This window comes from Varanus komodoensis, unplaced genomic scaffold (assembly GCF_004798865.1).
Source record: "Varanus komodoensis strain SLA01 unplaced genomic scaffold, ASM479886v1 scaffold7_3, whole genome shotgun sequence".
Taxonomy (NCBI): domain Eukaryota; kingdom Metazoa; phylum Chordata; class Lepidosauria; order Squamata; family Varanidae; genus Varanus; species Varanus komodoensis.
Window position 1 is genome coordinate 9,697,187 of NW_025336480.1, and position 21,128 is coordinate 9,718,314.

Sequence of the window (21,128 nt, forward strand, 5' to 3'; positions counted from 1 at the left end):
TCCTAACAGTGTGCTTAATGTTTAATGTCATGTGTAATTTGGTCCTGTGGCATGAAAGAAATAGAAATACAGAGATTGGAGATGTTGAAGCTGATATTGAGATTACCATTATTTGAAAGGAAATACAGTTTTCATGGATAAGCATGTAATGTCATGATTTTCACAGGTGGAAATTCTGAGAGAGGAGAGCAAAAAAAAAAAAAATACAGAAACCAACATTTGCAGCATTGATGAGAGAACCTGGAATGACTTGGCTATCAGGAAAACACTATCCAGTGAATAACAAACATAGTAGTAGATGTAGGAGGAAATCATAGATTTCAGTGTAAATCCAACCCACACAAGCAGTGGTAAAGACAGATGTTGCACCCACAATTTTATTTATGCTAGACTATAAATTTATGTCAGATTTTTTAAAAGCATGTTCAGAATTCTACAAAATGCTGCATTTGTTCAGGTGCAAGATGCTTGAAAAGACAGGTGAACATTTGAGAGACTGGACTTTAATATTAGATGATGTCAACACATGTTTTTTGCATGCTCTGTGCTGTTGCCTTTGTTTTATCCTAATTTTTGTTGTCTTTGACTTCAGTTGGCCGCTGCCTAGACCTCCAGTGATCCGAGGGCTGCCTGTTCCATCTTCCTTGAGCACGGAGGAGATTTCCCATGAGCACATCACAATAGAAGCAGCAGACAGTGGTCGTGGAAGCTGGACCTCTTGCTCAAGCAGTTCCCATGATAACTTCCAAAATATCCAGAACCAGAAGGGTTGGGACCTCTTAAACTCTTACCGCCACACTCATTTAGAAAGAGCCATTGCTGAAGTGGAACCGCCCAACTGTTGTCCTGAGGAAACTCATTTGCATCCCCACCCTCACTCAAATAATAGGCAGTCCAAATCTGGCATGGACTTTGACCAGTCCCGACAAAGCTGGGCCTCGTCGAGTTCATTGTCGGACACACATGAATCAAATTATGGGACGATAAAACGGAGAGGACTTGACGGCTTAACGGCAGAGCAAGCTGAGGTTTTGGACTCCAAAGCAGGCAGTGATACAAATTACAAAACTGTCACTTCGAGTACGGAGCGAGGCCTCATAGGTAAGCCAAATCCAAAGCCCAAGGAAGCTTCCACAGCTGTTATATATTATGTTATTAAGCTGCTAAAAATGACATCAGCAGATCTGGGGGCTGGCTTGAACTTTAAAAATACGACTCATACACATGTTTTCAATAAAAGAAAGCCTCCGATGAAGTGTTTCCAGACCTCCTTGAGAGAAGGAGTGGGATTTTAAGTAACAGAAGAGCATGCTTTTTATTGCCTTGCAGGGAGGGGAGCAAGCTTATGAAGCAAGCCAAGGAAATCTCCTTGTGAACCTTGCCTTAACTTTCTATGACAGATTTCTTACCATTCTTCCTCTGACAATCTGAGCTCTTATTTCATGGGCACTCACATATATTATGCTAGCTATCACCAAGCTGGGGCAGAAGATAATGTCTAGAGAATGAATCCAGGCTCTAAGATTTTCTCCAGCCATTTGGCATTACCTGTGCATCCCTTCCACTTGTCTCCAAGGCAGCAAGGGAAGAGTCTGTAGGTGGCATCTTGTGTCGTTAGCAGATTATCCAGATTCTGAGATTCTTAGGAAGGATCCTGGTCCAGGAAGAGGGACAGTTCACATCCCAGAACATACTAAGTACCTGTTTGAAATTGGGTAGATGTGACAACATGTCAGTTTCATTGTACACAAATTGTTCTTTGCTTTCAGTTGAGAGAAAACTTATATTGTAAAAATTCTTTTATTGAAGAAAATATTACTGTTGAATAGGATGGCTGTTAAAAATTACACACTGCCTAGATCTTCCCAAGTAGCCATAGCTGAAGGATACCATTTATTTATTGTTTTCCCACAAGTATAGGACATTCTAAACTCAAGTCAAATTCTTCGTGTAAATAAACTGGGCATTTAAATACAATAGCCCTCGTCCAACAACATACTGTGGGCTAATGCACACACCATGCTCCCTTTCATGTTGGAAAGGCTGGAAAGGTTTGACTCCAAGGTGTACCTCATGTACTCTTCCTGAAATGGTCATAGGGAATGGGTTGTTTCCAGCACTGGAGAAAAGGAGATGGGGATGAATTTTCCTTGATGCCTTTGCCCTCTTGCTTACCCTTTCTGATGAATGATGCTTTTTGCTCCTCTAAACTACCCTTGCTTCTGTACTTCTTTCACTTCTTCACCTCATCCTTAGCTGAACTACAAGTCTGTTTATATTTCACAACTGCACTTTAGGCATTCTGTGAGAGATTATCATTTCTTCTTTTTCTTGACCACAGTAGCTTGCTGCATTCTAAGCTGCCCATTCACCCAGTTCCTTTCTTGTACTGGTAGCACCAGTTTCTTAATGATATCCTGGGATGTACATGCAGTATAGGGAGAGGGAGAAAGAGAGTTCATTGTTTGCCTGGCAGGATTTTTTTGGCAGGGGTGAACTGTAGCTATTGTTTTAAATTACTTGGAGGACCTGCAGGGAAAATGACTGTGGTGAGCTTGGGTGGGTGGAAGGATAAAGTAGTGCTTTTGGTCCTTTGTGTAGTGCTAACTTTGTGTAGTGGTAGCTATTCATGTTCTTTGGGATGAGGCAGGGGACAGCCAGGCTTGGATCCCAGATGCTTCCATGAACAAAGGGATCCCTTCATTCACAGGAAGGATGATGATGCAGTGAAAGCACCTGCTGGCAGAAGAGGAAAGGGAGACAGTTTTTGCTGATTTCTATACTCCCTGGTCCCTGCAGCACCAAATGGCAGCGCCCATGCTGCTCCTGCTAGTTCCCCAACCTTCTAGAGCAGATTTTTGAAGGGCAGCAGGGGGAAAGGTGAAAGTTGCCTCTGTCTCCCTTCCCCACCCCCTTTTCTGCCAGTGGTGGAAGTTCTGGCTATAGAAAGTTAGGATCCGAGTACCTTAACCCTGCTGTATTTTCTTTAAAGCAGATTTGAGTGTAGGAACCATTAGATGCGTACGTCTTGCAGTTCTTAAAATCAAAGTTGACAGGTGAGGCCTGCAAGAAAGTGTTGCCCCTTGGAGTGCATGCTTCTGTTCAAAGCGCCTGCCAGCTCCCTGTGCCTTCTTTCAGAACACTTCTCTTGATTCGCCGTGCCATCCAAGATTACATTCCCCCCACAACCACCAGTCAGTCAGTATTCCAGTCTGGTTTTCAGTCTACAGAGCAGTAGGCATTTTTTTAAAATACTTAAATGCTTTTATGCATCATTAAAGCCAAGAAATGCCTCCTATTTCTGTGCAGATAGGGCTGTTGTTCTATATAAGGATTGACACTCATCTCTGAATTCTGGAAATGGAAGAAATGGTGGTATCTGTGAAAAGAGTGTGTTTTAGTGTGTGTCAGAAGAAGAGAAAGAAACCAAATAGTACAAAAGAGGCGTAGTTCAAAATTCACTAATGACCCAGTTTGCTTGTTGTCAACAATCCATGGCTTGTTAACAGTGGGTTGTTAAAATACACAAGGATAAAACATGTTGGTTCCTGCCTGCCTATCCCTGCTATCCTAAACAACCTGGAGATGCCCTGTCCCTAGGATGTTTAGCTCTGCCTGTTGTATTTTCAGCATTGCAGGTTGTTAGCTGTGGGATCTTGACAAATGGGTCATTATGACACCCCCTTGTCCTGTGCTTGCAGCTAGCCTGTTTCTCCTTTCTATCCTCTCCCAACTCTACAGTCTAAATTCTCATTGCTTGAGTACCAGGGGCAAGAGGCATGCTAAAGTTAAAAGTGAAAGAAAAGCAAATGATATAAATCCAATAATAAACAGTTTTAGGAAAAGGGTTTGCCAAAAGGCGCAATATAAATGAAAGCTTAATCCATAAACATTTTTCTGTGAGCTATTCTTTGTCATCAGGTGGTAACTGCGTCTCTTCAGAGAATAACCTGCCCTTCATTTTCTGACCAGCTTTCAGGCAAAAACAATGCTGCTGATTGTTGTTACTATTGAGCAGACTTGAGCAAGCACACATTTGCAACTGTCCAATATGTGTAGTTTTTCTTGTCAATTTCAGTTGTCAAGGTGAGGGAAGTTCAGTAGATAATGCACATGGAAATTGACAAGACAATACTACATATTATACATTACTTCACACTTGCAAGGTACCTGAGGAAAAATAATAGGGAAAATAAAAACTGGGAGCAGGTGAATGGGAGAAGTAGGTAGACCAGAAAGTGTGTGGGGATAATGTCTCTCACTTAGCAAGGCAATATTTTAACTTTTAAAAGTTGAATTAGCCTTGTCCTACTCCCATTCATTACTTCCCAAACTATTCAGTCCGGAAAAGTTGCCACTGGTTCATCACGGTCTCTTTGAGCAGCTTCCTTTCACAGCAGTTACTGCTGCAAGTAGCAGTTTTTCCTTAAACATTTAGAAACATTTGTAAAATTTGAAGACAGGAAGTAAATGGAGAGAAAATTGTGCATATTTAGAAGCCTGGCAGTAAAATGAGAATTTGGTGCACCTTAAGTAATAGCTGCATGTCCTAAACAGATCCCTGAGCATGTAAGGTGGACTCCCTCTATATGTGATTAGGATAATGAATGTGCATTCCAATGTTAACACCATTTGTGTGTCTTAGATTAACTTGGATACTCTTGGAATAAGAAAAATCTCAGTGGAAGGTGAGAATCAGGCAGTCTTAAGAAGACTGATAGACAAATATCATAACCTAAGTTTTGCAAACTATAAACTCAGGAAATTCTTGTGAAGACAAATTATGATGTTTTATTTTAATTGGTTGGTTTGCAAGCATTGAGAAATAGGCAATAAGTAAAAATGTATCTGAAAGATTGTATTAAACATCCAGGTGTGAAAATATAAAAGCTTTCAAAAACTGTCTGTCAAATATGTCCAAGCATTTGAATGACATGGGAAGAAGAAGTTTAATTTACCCATTTGGGAAAGACAAAGTAGGATCACTTTGGGTCATAATCACTCAGTTCACACATCACAACTACCGATATGTTTTCTAAAGCATAGGTAGTCAAAAACAAATGTGAGTGAACGTGTTGCTCCTTGTTCCCTTCTTGCTCCTGGTCATAGTACTCCTGAACTGTGTAATCAGAGTTACTGGGGAGAGGAAACCGCAGAATTGTAAATCAGTGATTTGTACTGGTGTTGCACCTCTGGATTGCTTCTCCCAGAATAACCTACACATCTGGGTTTGGACATCATAGTAAACAACACAGTGAGAGCAAGAGCCACTGCTACCCTCACCAAATCTTTTGAATTTTGCTTTATCTTTTTTTTTTCCTTTTCTGTTTCTCTTTTCCAAACAGTGCTTCTTCCTCCCATGTCAAGTATAGTTTGGTATTCTTCCTTGAGTTTTTCACTTTCAGAGGCCAAAATAGAATGTGAAATAGGAAGTACAGAATTATAAAGTTTGCTATTGCTCTCTGCCCATTTGCAAGCTGTTCAGATCAAAGGACTTTCTAAACACTGCTTCAGCAACTTGAATCTAGTAATCCTGCTGCTGCTTTATGACTTTTCAAGTGGTTAACGTTCAAAATCCTGCCAATAGCGTTTTATAACAAGTGATTCTACATTTACCTTTTGTTACCAGTTTTCAGTTTAGCCATTGTAACATTTCACTGTTTTTTTAAATGCTTTTTGTTTTTCATTTGTTTCCCTCATTAACATTTCCATTGCTTATTTCTTGTGCCAGTGTACTGTGTCACCTCACCTAAGGAAGACAATAGGTATAGGGAGCCACCGCCCACCCCACCAGGATATATGGGGATTTCATTAGCGGACATAAAGGAAGGATCACCTCACCACCCACACCTAAAACCTCCCGACTATAGTGTGGCGGTGCAGAGGTCCAAGATGCTGCATAGCAAGCTCTCTAGGCTCTCCTCCACTCCTCTGAGTAGCGAAGCTGTGGCCTGTTTTCCAGCGAAGATGCCTCAGTGGCATAGCCGACAGCCGTCCCATCCTAAGCTAGCAGATATGACTGACGCAAATAGTGAAGAGGATGGTATGTGAAAGATCTTCTTTGCTAGCTGTTTAGTATGTTGGTGTGTGATTATAAGTGTGCAAAATGTCCAAATCGTCTTACCTCTCAGAAGTCACCTTGATGTGCATCAGTTATTTTTTTTCCTTTGAAGTCATTTAAAAACTTTATTAATCACTTTTTTCACCATCCTACCTGTCCAACAAATGTATCGCAGTGCTGATGGTTAACCCACATACTTACAAGTAATGCAAATATAAAGCAGGTGCACAGAGCGGGTTAGAGAACCTGTCCCCCAACAGCTTAACCTCCCACTCAAATAATCAGAAATGCTTCTATGTGGCAGAAATGATTTCAGAATGTCAGCATGAATCTACCTATGCTTAACCTGCTTGTATGCATTGAAGCAGGAGTGAACATGCCCAATTATAGGAGTTGTAGTCTGAAACACCTGAAAGGTACCTGGTTTCCAATCTCGGCACCAGAGGTTAATTTAACTAGGGTGGAATGCATGAGCCTATGTAAACATTTGCCCTGCGGCAAACTAGCCATGTTGAGTTCTGTCATGTATTAAGCTCAGCATTTCCTTGCTCGTTCTTCAGCGGGAGCACAATAAAGCCTGGCACACCAGAGTCGAAAGATTACTGCTTCTCCATGCAGTTAGAGCTGCAGCAGGTTGCAGGTTTTAATACTGGCTGGCCAGACAAGTAATGTTCCTTAGTTTCCACCTTTAAGATTTTAGACTAAAAACAGAGGAGGTTTTAAATTCAGCTTCAGTTATTTACAGGCCAGTGCTGCAGACCTCATGAAGTTGCTTAGTGGACAAAATCAGGCCAAGAGGGACCTGCTAATTGAACCTCCCTGGCACTTTACACTTGACCCCTGTTGTGAACCCTCAGCCACCATCTTTAAGTGGGCTGGAGTAATAAAATGACAGATCTAAGAGCGAACATGGAAAATGTTTTCCTTTTCTTCCTTACTTCCCGTTTATCTAATGAAAATAGGCAACTTTGATTTTGTTCTTCATTCCATTTGTATTTCACCTTCTGTTGCTCACCACTGTGGGTGGTTTGTTCTGGCACAGTTTTTCTCATTTTCAGTTGAATGCATGTCTGCCACTCTCAGATTGTATTTTTAGTAAATTGGGATTTTAGCATCTGACATGTTTCCATGACTTAGAAATCTTTCTACCATCTTGTTTGAAGAAGCTTGTAATTGGGCTGTGCTTAAAATGTCATTTTCAAAAAAGGGGGCTTGGGTAGTTTTGTGTGTGTGTGCGTGTGCACGCGCATAACTGTGTGTGATCATGTTTCTGAACTTGCATAAACATTAATTGAAGTATGCATGTTTCTGTGACATTTCTAACAATCATGTTTAATGAGGCCCTATTGCTTCTACCTTATAGAAAATTAGCCTCGCTAATTTTACAAAGTTCCCAAAATAAGACATTATATTTTAGTCATTGGCCTTTAATGCAAAATTATTCAAAAATATTTCTGTTTTATTTTTATCCTGTCTTTCTTACAGAGTTTGGGTAGCATATATAGTTGTCTTCTATCCACATATAGAGGTATATTATGCTGACAAACAGAGACTAAAGTTATTCAATTGGTCACACATAATGACTGGGTTCAGATAAGAGGATATTCCTCACTGGAGTTGAGGATGGTTTGGTTGTGGGTTGTTGTTGAACCATGGCTTGAATGTGGATTATCTCATTGTCTGAACCCAGCTGAGATAACTAACCATGGTAAAGCCCAACAAGAAACCTGGAGTTTTCTTCATGGGTTTTTGTGTTCAGGGAGCAGGGCTTGTTAGCATGACTAGACTCAAGCAACACAATAACCCTCACTTTAACCCTTGAGTATGGTCTTTTGTGTTACTTGCACTCAGTCAGGGAGAACCCATGGATTTATTTTTTGGAATGAGTGAGTACCTGGCTGTCTTCTTACTGTTTCTGCTTTGCATCTGCTTTCCAAAATGACACAGGCTTCCTGAGTTCTTCACCATGAAATGTGGACCTGGAACTTGGGCTTGTTGAGTAGGAAACAAATCCCAAATTTAACTCATTGTTTGTTGTTGGGTGAAACAACAGGGATGGATTATTTTGTGTTGTTTTGGAAAATGGATGCAAAGCGGCAATCATACTGGAGGCAGCGTGCTCACTTGTTCTTGCCACCAACTAATTTAAGGCTTAGCCTATAGTTGGTTGATCTAAGTCTCGGGAGAATCTTAGTGGACTACCTGCTTGCAAAGTCATTTGGAGTCCAAACAAATACCAGGCACAACCATGGCATAGGCATGTTTGGTGAAATTTGTAAACTTTTTTCCCCAAACCCATTTTTACCCATTGTGAAATCAAATTTCACCAGAAGTCCCCATGCTGGCCTTGTGGAGAAGTAGGAATATAAGCCAAGTCCCTGGTTCTTTGTAACCTTGCCCATACTAAAAGGCCAAGATTTCTTTTAAATATTTTAAATGTATATTTTAATAGAACATTTGCAGTATAATTAATCATTAGAAGTCATTCGTAAAACCAAAGAGATGGTTAAAAGAAAAATTACTAAAACCCAGATTAGAAATTTGACAAGGAGAGTTGCTGGCAGAAGACAGCTGGGTGAGGAAGGACACATCCACCTGCCTGGCATGCACACCTTACTAAATTAATTCTGATTTCTGATCACTTCATGCCAAGGAATATGGGATTTTTCTGAAGCCAGAAACTGTTTTTACAGTTTTCACTGCTGTTATGATCAAATGCATCATGGACAGAAGTAAAGAGAAATTCTGAATCTTTTGAAAGTGCTGACCTCTCATTGATCTGATTCAGGAAAACACTGTTGGGAAGTGATATGCAGCATCTTTCATAGACCGGGGTGGGAACATGGGATGGTGAAGACACGGGACGGTTATTGCAGCGTAGATGGTTGATGGTGTTTTTCTTGTTTCACAGAAGATGAACAAGTATCAGCAGTCTAGCCTTCGTGCTTCCTGTGAAAATTGCCTCAGTAACATCAAGAGGAGCAACCGTACAATGCTGTTGGTTGTGACTGACAGCCTGCTGCTATTGACTTCGAAATGTTTGGATTTGCCTCTCTTCTGAACAATGTAATGAATCTCTCTGGATCATAATTCTGAACTCATGTGAATTCCCTGAGATCAATCCCACACCGTAAGGAAATATTTATATCTAAGACAGACAATTCTAAGGAATTCTGACCCTGGAGTTTGGTGACCAGTATTCGGAAGGACTTACCCTTTCATACATTGGGACCACCTCGGAAGCATTCCTCTATAGAAAATCTATAGAATCTTTTAGTACACTTCAGTCAAATCTTTTCTATATGGCTGTTATGACTCCCAGTTGAAGAATGTCATGATCTGTACTTAACAGAAACTGCAAAACTTTGGCAAAACTGTGGAAATGTCTGCGGCAGTCTGAAGAGTAATTTATTAATTTGGAGTTTATATAAGGGTTTTCTTTTTCTTTTGTTTTTGTTTTCTTTGTTGTATATGTATTGGAATGCTCTGGTTGGCTAATATGATTGCTTTTTAAAAGAAAATAAGATGACAGATTTATTTAGGTGTTAGTGAAATGTCGTATGCTAAGCAAAACACTTTGGACTTCTGAGGAACTGGATGTTCATGAGTGCAGCTAGAGGTTTACACACAATGCAACATTAAACCTCTTGTAAAATGCCAAGCCCCTGGGATGTATATTAAGTGTGCTTTAATGTGCATCCAGTAGTGGAATACTGCCATCTGTTGGTCCTGTATTTTAAAATCAGTGAAGTACATGTGACTGTCCTTTCAACTTTCAAATGACTTGAGGACTGTACACACAGTTCTTTTTGCTTTTGTTTTCCTGCCCTCCAGTCTAAGTGAATCATTATGTCTGTTGTATTTAAGGCATTGTCTACTGGGAGCCTCTCAGGTGCAAGGTCCAAAGTTTTAAAAAAAGGAAGAAGCACAAGGAGATTGTTGTTGCATGTGAACCATTCCCCAAATTTTTGAGCTGCATCCTGTTCAGCAAGTCTTTCATTGGAGAAGTTCCTTCTTTTGGCACTAGCCTGAAGTGTGCAGAACTTAAGAGTAGGATCACAGAAAACAGAACCAATGCTAAATTTCAGTTCTTTACCAATAGGATATCAGTAGAACTATTCCAAGCTGCAGAGAATGAATTGACTCAAATCCTAACAAGAATATGCCAGCAAATATGGAAAACCAAACAGTGGCCCACAGACTGAAACATTCAATACCCATTCCAATCCCCAAGAACGGAGATGCAAAAGAAATCAACAAACGTAGGACAATATGAAATAGAAACACTAATTTCCCAGACAAGCAAAGTAATGTTCATAGCGTTGCAACAAGGAACATTGCCATATATGGAGCAAGAAATGCCTGCTGTTCAACCTGGATTTTGAAAAGGAAGAGATACTAGGGATCATACCACAAATATTTGTTGGTTACTAGAGCACACCAGATAATTTCAAAAGATCAGTCTGTGCTTTATAGACTACAACAAAGCCTTTGATCGTGTGATTCACAAGAAATTATAGATGATTCTGGAAGAAATGGGGTGCCCCACACTTGATCATCCTGATGCATAACCTGTATTGTGGAGAAGAAGCTATTGGGAGACAGAATATAGAGAAACGGAATGGTTTCTCATATGAAAGGTGTCAGACAAAGGTGTATTTGATCGCCTTATCTTTTTAATCTGTATCCAGAACATATCATCAGAAAAACTGGATTAGGATCAGGGGAAGGGGTGCAAATTGATAGAAGAAACACCACTAACTTAAGATACTACTGGCAGAAACAGCCATGACTGGAAACACCCTGTAAGGAATGAAGTGAAAGAAGAAAGGGTACAAGGAGGACTGCAGCTGAATATTCAGGAAAAATAAAATTACCACAGAAGAATTACAGAACTTTCCTGTTGATGTGGTAGAAATGGAAATTGTGAAAGATTTTATATAGCTCAGTCATCAACTCAAATGGAGATTTGTAGCCAGAAAATTTGAAGAAGACAGACTTAGGACAGCAATGAAGGAACCAGAAAAGATTCAGAGGCAGGATGCTGCACTGGAGACCATAGTCAAGATTCTCCACACTTTTGTATTCCTCACATCCAATATGGATGTGAAGAGCGAACAGTGAAGAAATCTTACAGGAAGAACATTTCCTTTTAAACAGGGTGTTGGAGGAGAGTGTTGACAATACTCTGGACCAACAGAAAGACAAACAAGTGGGTCTTAGATCAAATCAAGTCAGAGCTTTCCCTAGAAGCAAAAATGACAAAATTGAAACTCTCATACTTTGGGCACATCAGGAGAAGGCAGTTGTCTCTGGAGAAGACAATCCTTCCAGGGAATGTTGAAAGCAGAAGAAAAGGAAGATCAAATATGAGATCAGTTGACTTCATTAAGGAAGCCACTACTTGAATTTACAAGAGCAGGACAAGGCTGTCATGGATAGGAAATTTTGGAGAGCTTTCATACACAGGGTTGCCATAGGTCAGAGATGACTTGACGGCACATAACAACAAACTTAATAGTAATAGTGGTAATATCGTGTATAGTATAGAAGGCATGTTTGGTGGGAAATGTTTCCTTCCATTCCAGAAGTGGAAGCTGTTTGCAGTAACATGCTGTGCCCCTGATCAGACACACTTCCTGTTTTTATGAAGTCATATGATCCAGGATGAAACCCTGTATTTGGAAATGTGTATAAGGTTGAGACCTGCTAAGGTATGGCTCCAGTTAAACTTTGTACTTCTCAGACCTCTCTGTAGCTACAACGTCATGAAATGAAATATGAAAAGGCAAAGATACTTAGTTTTCAGGAATCAGAGGTTATCACTGAGTTTATGCCCACAGATAGCTTGGAGTATTTGCACACCAGACTGCTGTATCTTCCTGTTCTTCCAACCAGAACTAAAGTTGGTACAATCAGCTCCTAGGTCATCCAAGATTTTCTGCTAAACATATAAAATGGTTTAGGGCTTTTACATATCACATACCCTGCCCTTAGTGAGCCTGTAAAAAGAATCATATAATTGAGTGCCATCCATAAGAACTGGCATATACCACTTATTCATTCCCCCATAGGGCAGCATAAAATGAGAGACAGATGGGAGTTGTGCTTGCAGTTCCTCTGGGCTTTGGATGTCTATTGAAGCAGCAACAGTTCTTACCACTCTCGGGTGCTCCAAAACCTTAGCATGACTGGAAGATCAAACTCTCTCCCTTGTCCCAAGCGTGTGTCCTGGGCTTCAGTGATGCTGGAAACAGTGGTCTTGGAGCACCTCTGAATGAAAACCAGTGCAGCTGAGGCCTAACAGCCTTTCCTTCTATTGATCTTATCATTACCATTGTTTGGAGCTTTTCTCGTGTCTTGTGCATCTTCAGAAACAAGACCTTGCCCTGATCCACAGTTGAGAAGGTTACTAGGATAGTATTTCCAAAAATTGCAGACCCTGGCTCATATGTATAGTACACACACTCTATGCAAAGGTAAAGGACAGAGCAAAGTTTTTGTTTATAATTAGGCTAAGTTGATATTATAGCTTTACTTAGCCAACCAGAGTACATGGAAAAAAACTGGAGTTATCTGCATTTATTTTCTTCCTCTAGCACATGATGATGGCCAACCAAACATTAGAAATAGACATGAATGTGTCAATGTATATTTCAAGTTTACTTGTAAATATTACTATCATAAAATGTTTACAATTGAAGCTAGAAGGATGATGTTTATCAGTTTTAAAGGTGCCTCAGAGTAACTTATTTTGTACACTTCAAGTTATAAAGAGCTTTCAGATTTTCTTTTGTGTGTGAGGCAAATGCAGCAAATTCTGGAAAAATCCAAACACAGGTACCAAATATTAAATTTAACAGTTTAAACTGTCTGTATGCATCACCTGTTTTGATTTAGGACAGTGCTAATTAACCAGAGGGTATGTTTAAAGAAATGTGTTGTGTTCTGAAATTTGTGAGCCTGTTCGAGTACTCCTTCAATGCCTTGTAACACGAAATTACAAACCAGAAAATAGAAGGAAGTGGAGAAGCTAACTAATTCATCATTTAATTGGCTGACTACATGTTAGCACGCTAGCCTTAAGAATCTGCTTAGCTGAGACATCAGTCCGCTCTCCATTTTTCCCTTTCAAGGCCTTAATGAAAACAATCAACAATGAAATAGTATTACAATCTGACTCAAGTTGGCACCCATGATTGTGTTAACTTGGCAAAACCCAAGCTCAGATTTCCTGCAGAATTGCATTAGTGGTCCATCGATGTAGGATGCATTCCCAGTCAATTGTGCCCATAGGCTGCAGTCGTAGATTGCCATAGCAGGAGCAGGGAAGAAGTGTACACTCAGCCAGATAGGTTGTTAAAGTTCATCCTTTGCTTGACACCCAGCAGAACGGGCGAACTGCCAGTGTTGAACTTGCTCATTCCGCCGGCTGACGAACTCAGTGCCTTTAGCTGTTGGTGCACTCCTGACCAGATGTGCCGGGACTGTCTCGGAATGGGGCTACACTTGCCAAAAACAAGCTTGTACACCTCCACGCCTTAGCTCCCAGCAGGCCTAGTTCACGTGTGTATCCAGTGATGTGTATGTGCTAGCTTCATGTAGCCACAAGCATGAGAGAAAACAGGGTGCTTGGAACCAATAGGAGAATCTCTCAGTAACGTCAGATACTTATTTCAGCTTATAGGAACGAAACGGAAGGAGTTTAGGACTGCTTGAGGGTGACCCTTTGATGTTGCATAAGCCTGATGCTCTGCACATAGACACAATTGTATGTCCAGGTCTAACTCACCTCGCCTGAAGTCCATTGAGCCAGCTATTTCACATCTGCGACCTTCTTGAATTTGGTGTTTTCCTGTCCACAGCAACAGTAATATTCAGTGTTCAAGTACACTGGTTTTAAGACCAATGCCTATCTTGTTAATCATGTTTTCATAATATAAAGCCCATATAGTATAGATATGCTCTGGAGTAAGTATTCTCTGCTTCCTATTTGCACAGTGTGAATTGCCTCATCTGTCTTTGTTCTTCATTTGGTTTTTGCTCCTCCCACCCTTTAATTGGCTGATCACATTGATCAGGTCCACTAGCAAAATGAAATGAAGGTTGGGTCGGGTACAAAGAGACAAAACCACTTTTCTTTTAACCAGTCCACATTAAAAGTCTGCTTAATCCTATTCTATGCTGTTTGCATAAACTTTACTCGTAATGTAGTTGAGCATGTTACTAGCATGTTCCATGCTTTTGCCCCACGTTATATAATTTCACCAATCCTAACTTGAATTGTGTTTCAAATGGCCATGTCCTCTCTGTACATATCGTTTCTGCTTTGTTCAATATAGTGTGAGGAAATGGTCTCCAGCTAAATAGGCTGTATCTGTAAAGCGACTAGGAATATTTGGAAATCTCAAACATACAGCCAGTGTCAGGTTTTGCTTCCATATAGTTACATAAATTGAGTGGCTAGAGGGGATTCTCTCTCTCAGTACAGTAGTCATGACCTGTCTGTCCTTTAAGTTTGCCAGCTGAGGCCTACTGAATGATGTTGGGTTTATAATGTTGGTGGATCATGTTGTGAAAATATGCATAATATTGGGTAGAAAAAATTGAGTTGGACTGAAGTTTTCCAAATTAGTAATTTGAAAGTGCACATCTGTTATATGCGCTTCTCTTGCCCTAACAGATATGGTAGCCTGTGGTAAACAAAGATGTTAGCTTTTCACCTGAAGACTAGGTTTAGGGTCAACTTTTTCCTGCTAAGGTTGGAGGATTTTGCACGGACATTAGTAGATCTGGTTTTTATTTAGGCCTTTGAAAGAACTTCCTAGAATAAGATCCCTGCTGTAGAGCTAGGCAATTCTTCAGAATGAGGGATAGAGTATCCTACAAGAATGAATTTTCTCTAATAGATTTTTTGAGGAGGAATAACCAGAAGAAAAGAAAGCTAGTCTGTCCAATATGTCATTCAGATAATTTATTTATAGGCAACAGCACAGCTATCGGTCTCCATAATACACATTTCCTTAAACATAATTTAAAACTAATACGAATTCTCATGGCCTTCAAAAACTGATCAGGAAGAAGGGGGTAGCCTCTCTTTGACAGAAGGCACGGTCCATTGTGGTTGACAGTAACTCTCCAGACTTGGAGAATTGTGGGCATCTAGTGGACAGCAGAAGGAATATGGCAGGTATGATTGCTTCCATGCACACCTTGCCCTCCACAAAATTCTTCTTTCTTCCTTGCCTCACAAGAATGATTGGCTGAGGCACCACAAAACCCTTTAGAGGATGGCGGTGAGCCGCATCTTCACGCCCTGCCTCCCCGGTGCCCTCCCATGCCAGCCTGGTGGAAAACCATGCCAGCTGGGAGGGCTAAGGGGGAATCCTCCGAGGACTGTTTTTCCAAGGTCAGAACTGGGGCTCTGACCTCTCTTGTGGTCCCACCAAACGATGTTGGGAGGCCATGGGGTTGTGCCATAAATCCTTTAACGCTAACTATTCAAAAATGGAGTGGAAAACAAGTTTGATCCTTACTCCGCTTCCCAGCTCCCCTGCTTTGGTTGTGCTTGCCATCAACTTGTCTTTAATTTCTTTATATATACATGGGATGCAGTTTAGCTTGGTATTAATGACATTTTACATATGTGAGCATATGGGCAAAAACTGCACAGTTGTAATGGTATTCCGATAGCAATTGTCAAACTGCACAAGTTAGTGATTGTAAAGTATTCTGTAACAAGCAATGTTTGTCTTCTATTTTTTGATACCTCTTACACTTATGTCTTTTAGAAAGACAGTGCCTCTGTATGCTTTTTTGTATTTTTACTGAGTGATTGTAAATATTTGTTATATTTTTGGTTAAGAGAATGTTTAAAAGTACTGTTTAATATCCAATCTACTAATGTTGTTGGAACCAATAAACAACTTAACATGGCTTACTGTGAATGGTATCTTTTAACCCAGTTATTCTCCTCCCCAAAGCATGTCTGGATCCCATACACCTTTAGGCTGCTATCCTAGACCCACAGAAAATCAGTGGGGGTTATTTGGAAGTGCAGATAGGTTGGACTCGTACTGCTGGATGAGAGATGAGGCTCTCACCCTGATCAGTACTGCTTTTGTAAATTTATAGTTTTATTTTCTTGATGGAGTGCTGTCCTGAATTGATGATGAATAGCACAAAAGTGTTTCTCTAGAGAAGAAGGGCAATTTAAGACAACAGGTGGCCACACTTCATAACAGGAAGACGAACAAGGAAGCTTTGAACAGGCCACCCTCAAATGGTGCTTTGGCTGCTTCAGAAGACCCACCGTCTTCTTGGAAGTAACTGCTGCACGTCTGCTTGGAAGTAGTTCTCTCGGTTTGATAGGAATTTTTTTTCTGCTAAGTGGATATACAGTTGCAACCTGAAACGCCAGAATGGTGAATAACTTGGTTGGTCTCACTGTATTCTGTGTTGCTATTTAAATTAACAGTTTAGCAGAGTGGTGGGGGATATGTCGCTAGGCATCTCAGACAGGGATGCTCACTCCCTCTTGATAAGTTGCAAACCAAACCCCTTTGCCTGCAGAAACCTGAGTTCAAATCCCAGCCTGCTTATGCAGCACACTGGGTGACCTTGCACTGATTATTATCCCAGTCCTTCCCATCTCCTAGGCGTTTTGTGAGGATAAAATGGGTGGGGTGAGAACATTCCCCCTGAACTCCTTGCAGAAGGGCAGGATATAAAAGCCGAACTAGTTACCTTGTCAATCACCTTTTGTGTTCCTCTAACATTCCCTTGTCCTCTAAACATTTTGGATTTCAATTCCCATCAGCTGTCGTCAGCAAGGCCAGCCATCATTAATCTGGAGGGCACCAGGTTGGGGAAGTCTGACTTAATGCTTTAGATCGTTGCAATTTTCTTATTGCACATTTCTCTGTATCTTTCTGGATCTAGGAGTAATGGGCCCACTTGACCAGTGTGGAAAACAGCTGACTGTCCAGCCCACTCTGAAATGTAATTGGAAGCTTTCCCTTCGGGGTTACAGTATGCCTGCCAGATTTTTCTTATGTTGCGTGTCACTTTCAACTTAGTTATGCCTTGCAAAGTTAGGGAGAGCAATATTCTCTGCCTATTTCCTCAGAAGTAGGTCCCACTGTGTTCAGAGCTTGTTCCCAGGTATGTATGCAGACTTAACCAAGCTTTAGAGAAGCATGCTTTAATTATATAGACTGTATCCTCTCCAACTACTAGATAAAACTACCCCATGTGGTTTCAGTTGACCTTAAAACAAAAATTGAGTTGTTGCTATGTGCCTTCAAGTTACCATCATCCTTTGAAAGCCCGCCAAAATGTCCGGTTCACGACAGCTCCATTAGCTCTACCAAGTTCAAGGCTGTGGCTTCCTTTATGGAGTCAATCCACCTCTCATTTGGTCTGCAGTTTCTAAAATAATGTCCAGCTTCATTAATATAAAGACTTAGGGTATATGAGCCATGTTGGATCATGTTGAAGGCCTTTAGTCCAGAGCTGGGGTCACATGATGTCAACCAGATGCACATGGGAAATCCAGAATCCTGTCCCTCAGCAATTGGTGCATAGAGGCATGTGGCCTTTCCTATTGGATAGCCCAGTCACTGGGGCCAGTGGCCTTCCCCCTTTGATGGCCACCATAGGTACGTCTTGTGGTAGTGAATTCTGCATCCCACATGCCATGTATAGACTACCCAGTTTCTCTCTGTTCCACTAAGCACCACAGTGCTTCACCCAGGATGGAAGTACCCTTCTGGATTTTACAGTTTTCAAATTGGGAGATTGGATGATTCTCCCTTCCTTGCTCCTCGCAATCGTAAGGGCAACTCCTGGTAACTTCCACAGGACCTGTGAGAGTTGAATTTGAATGTCTGCAGATCCCTCCTCCCTCGCTTCATCTAGGGGCCTGGATTCTGCCGAAGCTGCACTTTCACCATCACCCAGCACACAAATGCACCTGCTTTTTTTTTTTTTTAAACTTCTTGCTTGATGTAAACTGGAGCTAGAGAAAGTTTACATATTTTTGGTCATTCTTTGGTTGCACTGATACAGATTTTGGAATTTTTTTTGAAAATTTTTATTAAAATTTTAAACTGATACAACAGACATCTATCGTCACACACATCGAACTTACTGGGTCAGCCTCCTACTACATATCGTTTAACATTCTATGATCACACTCAAATCCATTTATAATAGCTTGAAAGCATCTTTAGATACAAACCAAGTCCTGTTTCTCCAGCCAAACAAAAAAGAGAAATAATTCCAAATTTGATAGAAGTCACTATCTTCCTTCTCTTTCATCAGTAAAAACAGTCCCTTCATTTCTTGCAAAATCCTGTTTCTCTTGACCAATGTTAAAGGGAAGCATCTCCAGGTTGAATAAAAGTGCAATCTCTTCTTTTCTTCTTTAATGATAAGCTCATTCTAAACATTTTTAGACAATTCAGAATCTTTTCATTTTTCTAATGGTAGACAGATAACTTCCTCATTACCCAATTACAAATAGCATCAAAAACATCCATTTAACATCTCTAAAGGCATCTTAGCTACTCTGTTTGTTGGTAGCTAATACCTATGATATCATTTAGTCAAATATAGTTAACTCCATACAAAAACCCAACTATTTACAGTCTTCAACATATCCCATATCCCATATCAACCTGCCAACCCAAGATTCTGGAAATTTTTGAAGGGCCATCTTTGCTTTTCATGCTGAATCAGTAAACTGTAGACTCTATAGAAATATAATAATAATAATAATAATAATAATAATAATAATAATAATAATAATAATATAATAATAGTCATTCTACGCCCAACAGCAGGGGTGGAAACCCTGTGGTTTCCAGATATTGTTGGATGCAGATTCCTATCAGTTCTATCTGTCATTTTGAGGCAGGTTGTAAATCTGGACTGTCACAGGTGTCCAAGCTCCTTCCCTAAGGCAATTACTTCCACCATAATTAGCAGATAATCTTTGCTTGGATGTTGCTTACCTATTTACCCAGCACCTATTCAGCCAAGGTGTTCAGCTTCTTGAGGCAAAGGGCAGGTGGCTGTCCGTCCTCCATGCCCCAATTTCATTCTGTGCACGGACTCAGCTGGATTGAAACCTGATTCATTGCAACTCTGGCAAGAGGACAATGTACCCCACCACACCGGGGCAGCACCCCACACCTAACATGGGGTGCAAGGCCAGGGAACTTGGGGAAGTGAATGGTAGAGCCAATCCTCTTGGATAGAATTATTTCTCCTGTCTCTTTGTCTCAATTTTTAAAAGTGGGCGAAGTCGTCCTTTGGTTTTTAAAAGTTGTCCTTTGGTTTTTATACAAACTTGGTGTTAAAACTCAGGTGCCTTCTGTGCTCAAGATCACATATGTGGGCAATGTAGCAACAGGGATTTTTAAAAAAATGGCCACCAGAGGGCAGCACCGCATATCATTTTCTCTCTTTGCTTAGCATCCACTCTATTACATATTAGACGTGCTGTCCTTATTCCCTGCGCCTTAGTAGGACAGAATTCAGGGTACTGGAGCAAGGATATTGAAGAGCCTCTTCCCTGGTAGTATTTTAGATGTGTTTTTATATCACAAGCCCATATATGACATACCATGTGCTAAATAAAATACTGGTAGCACAAATCTTTCAGTACACAGATGGGTTGAAACATGCATGCAAGACCTTAACTATAGGCCACACATACATTCCCAAATACATCCATTCAGGTCTGCTTCCCAAATGACACGTCATTTGCAGACCTTCCTGGCGGTGGTGTAGGCACAAAGTTGTTAAGCTTTGTTAAAGTTTCTCTTCCAAGAATAGTTCGTTGTTTGTTCATTTATTGCACTTTCATACTTCCTACAAATCTGCTTTATCTGGGCAACATATGGGTGAATAAAAATGTAAAATATAATTACAAAGACAGCATGTAATTAAGCCAAGGGACAACCAGCAGCAAAGGGTAAAAACCATGCAGCACATAAAAGCAACAGCCGCAGCCACAGCAGCAAGAGAAACTGCAAAGAAGCAGAAGCACTAGAAACAGCCCTTAGCCTGGCTGGGAGAATGAAACGATTTCCTTCCTTGGCAGTTTATAGTGCCACTGACAGTGGGCATAGAGCCCATTCAGAGTAACAGGGTTGTGGATCCCGGATGCATTGCCCCACTGCCTGCTGGCCAAATCAAATCCAGTTGGTTGCATCATGCAGCAAAGGTAGCATGTTTGGAATGTGTTTGGCAGGGATCATTTATGGCACGAGACCCAGACTGAAATAGCAGCAGCAAAGTGAAATACTGTCAGAAAACTGGAGTGAAAGAACATCTAATAGGAACCATCCCCCCTCCCCTGCCTGCCTTCCAAAAGCACCCCCTCGGGCCTGAAAATCCTTCTGATCAATTGCTCTGAAGCTCCCTCTAGATGCTCAAGCCTCACGTGCTGAGGAAGAGGACTGGCCCACGGTCCCAACCCATCAGTTACGGCCCTGTTACGTTTCCTCATGCTGTTCATGGACATGTCTCACTCTGCACCTTCCGTAATGTGACCGAGAGGGGAGAGTCCTCCTGCGCGTTATCTCTGTGAATGCTCATCTACATGCAAAGAATGGACACCCCTTCCAGTCGCTTAACGGTGTGTGGGGGGCGGGGGGTGGAGAGAGTTCTGGCATCTGTTCAGAGTTTTCTGAATCGCTCTCTTTCCAAATGACTCCATATGTAGATGGAGTATTGCTAAAGTAGCTGCCATTCAGTCAATAACCTCAAGTGTTGTATAACAGTTTTTCCTCTCTGCAGTACACTGGAAAGGAACAATTTAATGGCTCATTGGGATTACTTTGTCAACTAATGGCACAGGCAGCATCTTTCATGTCTTGGTTTGAACTAATGGCAAACTAATTCACTGAACTTCTCTTGGTCTAAAAAGTCCGATCAAGCGATGTTTTGTATAAATCCTCTTTTCATCTTTCTTGGCCCCATCTTGTTCTCCCATTATTGACCGGAAAGGCTGATATGGTCCTGATTAATTTATACTCATTTAAAAAGAATCCGAGCT

At 40.9% G+C, this 21,128-nt stretch overlaps 1 protein-coding gene across 6 annotated transcripts in view; it reads left to right on the top strand.

Annotated features, from left to right (window-relative positions):
• RAPGEF6 (Rap guanine nucleotide exchange factor 6) overlaps window positions 1-15,997 on the top strand; it is a 176,861-nt gene extending 160,864 nt beyond the window's left edge. For 4 of the 6 annotated variants that reach the window (XM_044454498.1, XM_044454500.1, XM_044454499.1 and 1 more), the window contains 3 exons: window positions 593-1,101; window positions 5,732-6,043; window positions 8,973-15,997. In XM_044454498.1, coding sequence (XP_044310433.1) covers window positions 593-1,101; window positions 5,732-6,043; window positions 8,973-8,998 — 847 coding nt within the window. In that variant the 3' untranslated portion in view covers window positions 8,999-15,997. The remainder of the gene's footprint in view (window positions 1-592; window positions 1,102-5,731; window positions 6,044-8,972) is intronic. The other 2 variants (XM_044454502.1, XM_044454503.1) reach the window with 1 other exon arrangement.
• Window positions 15,998-21,128: the final 5,131 nt, after the last annotated feature.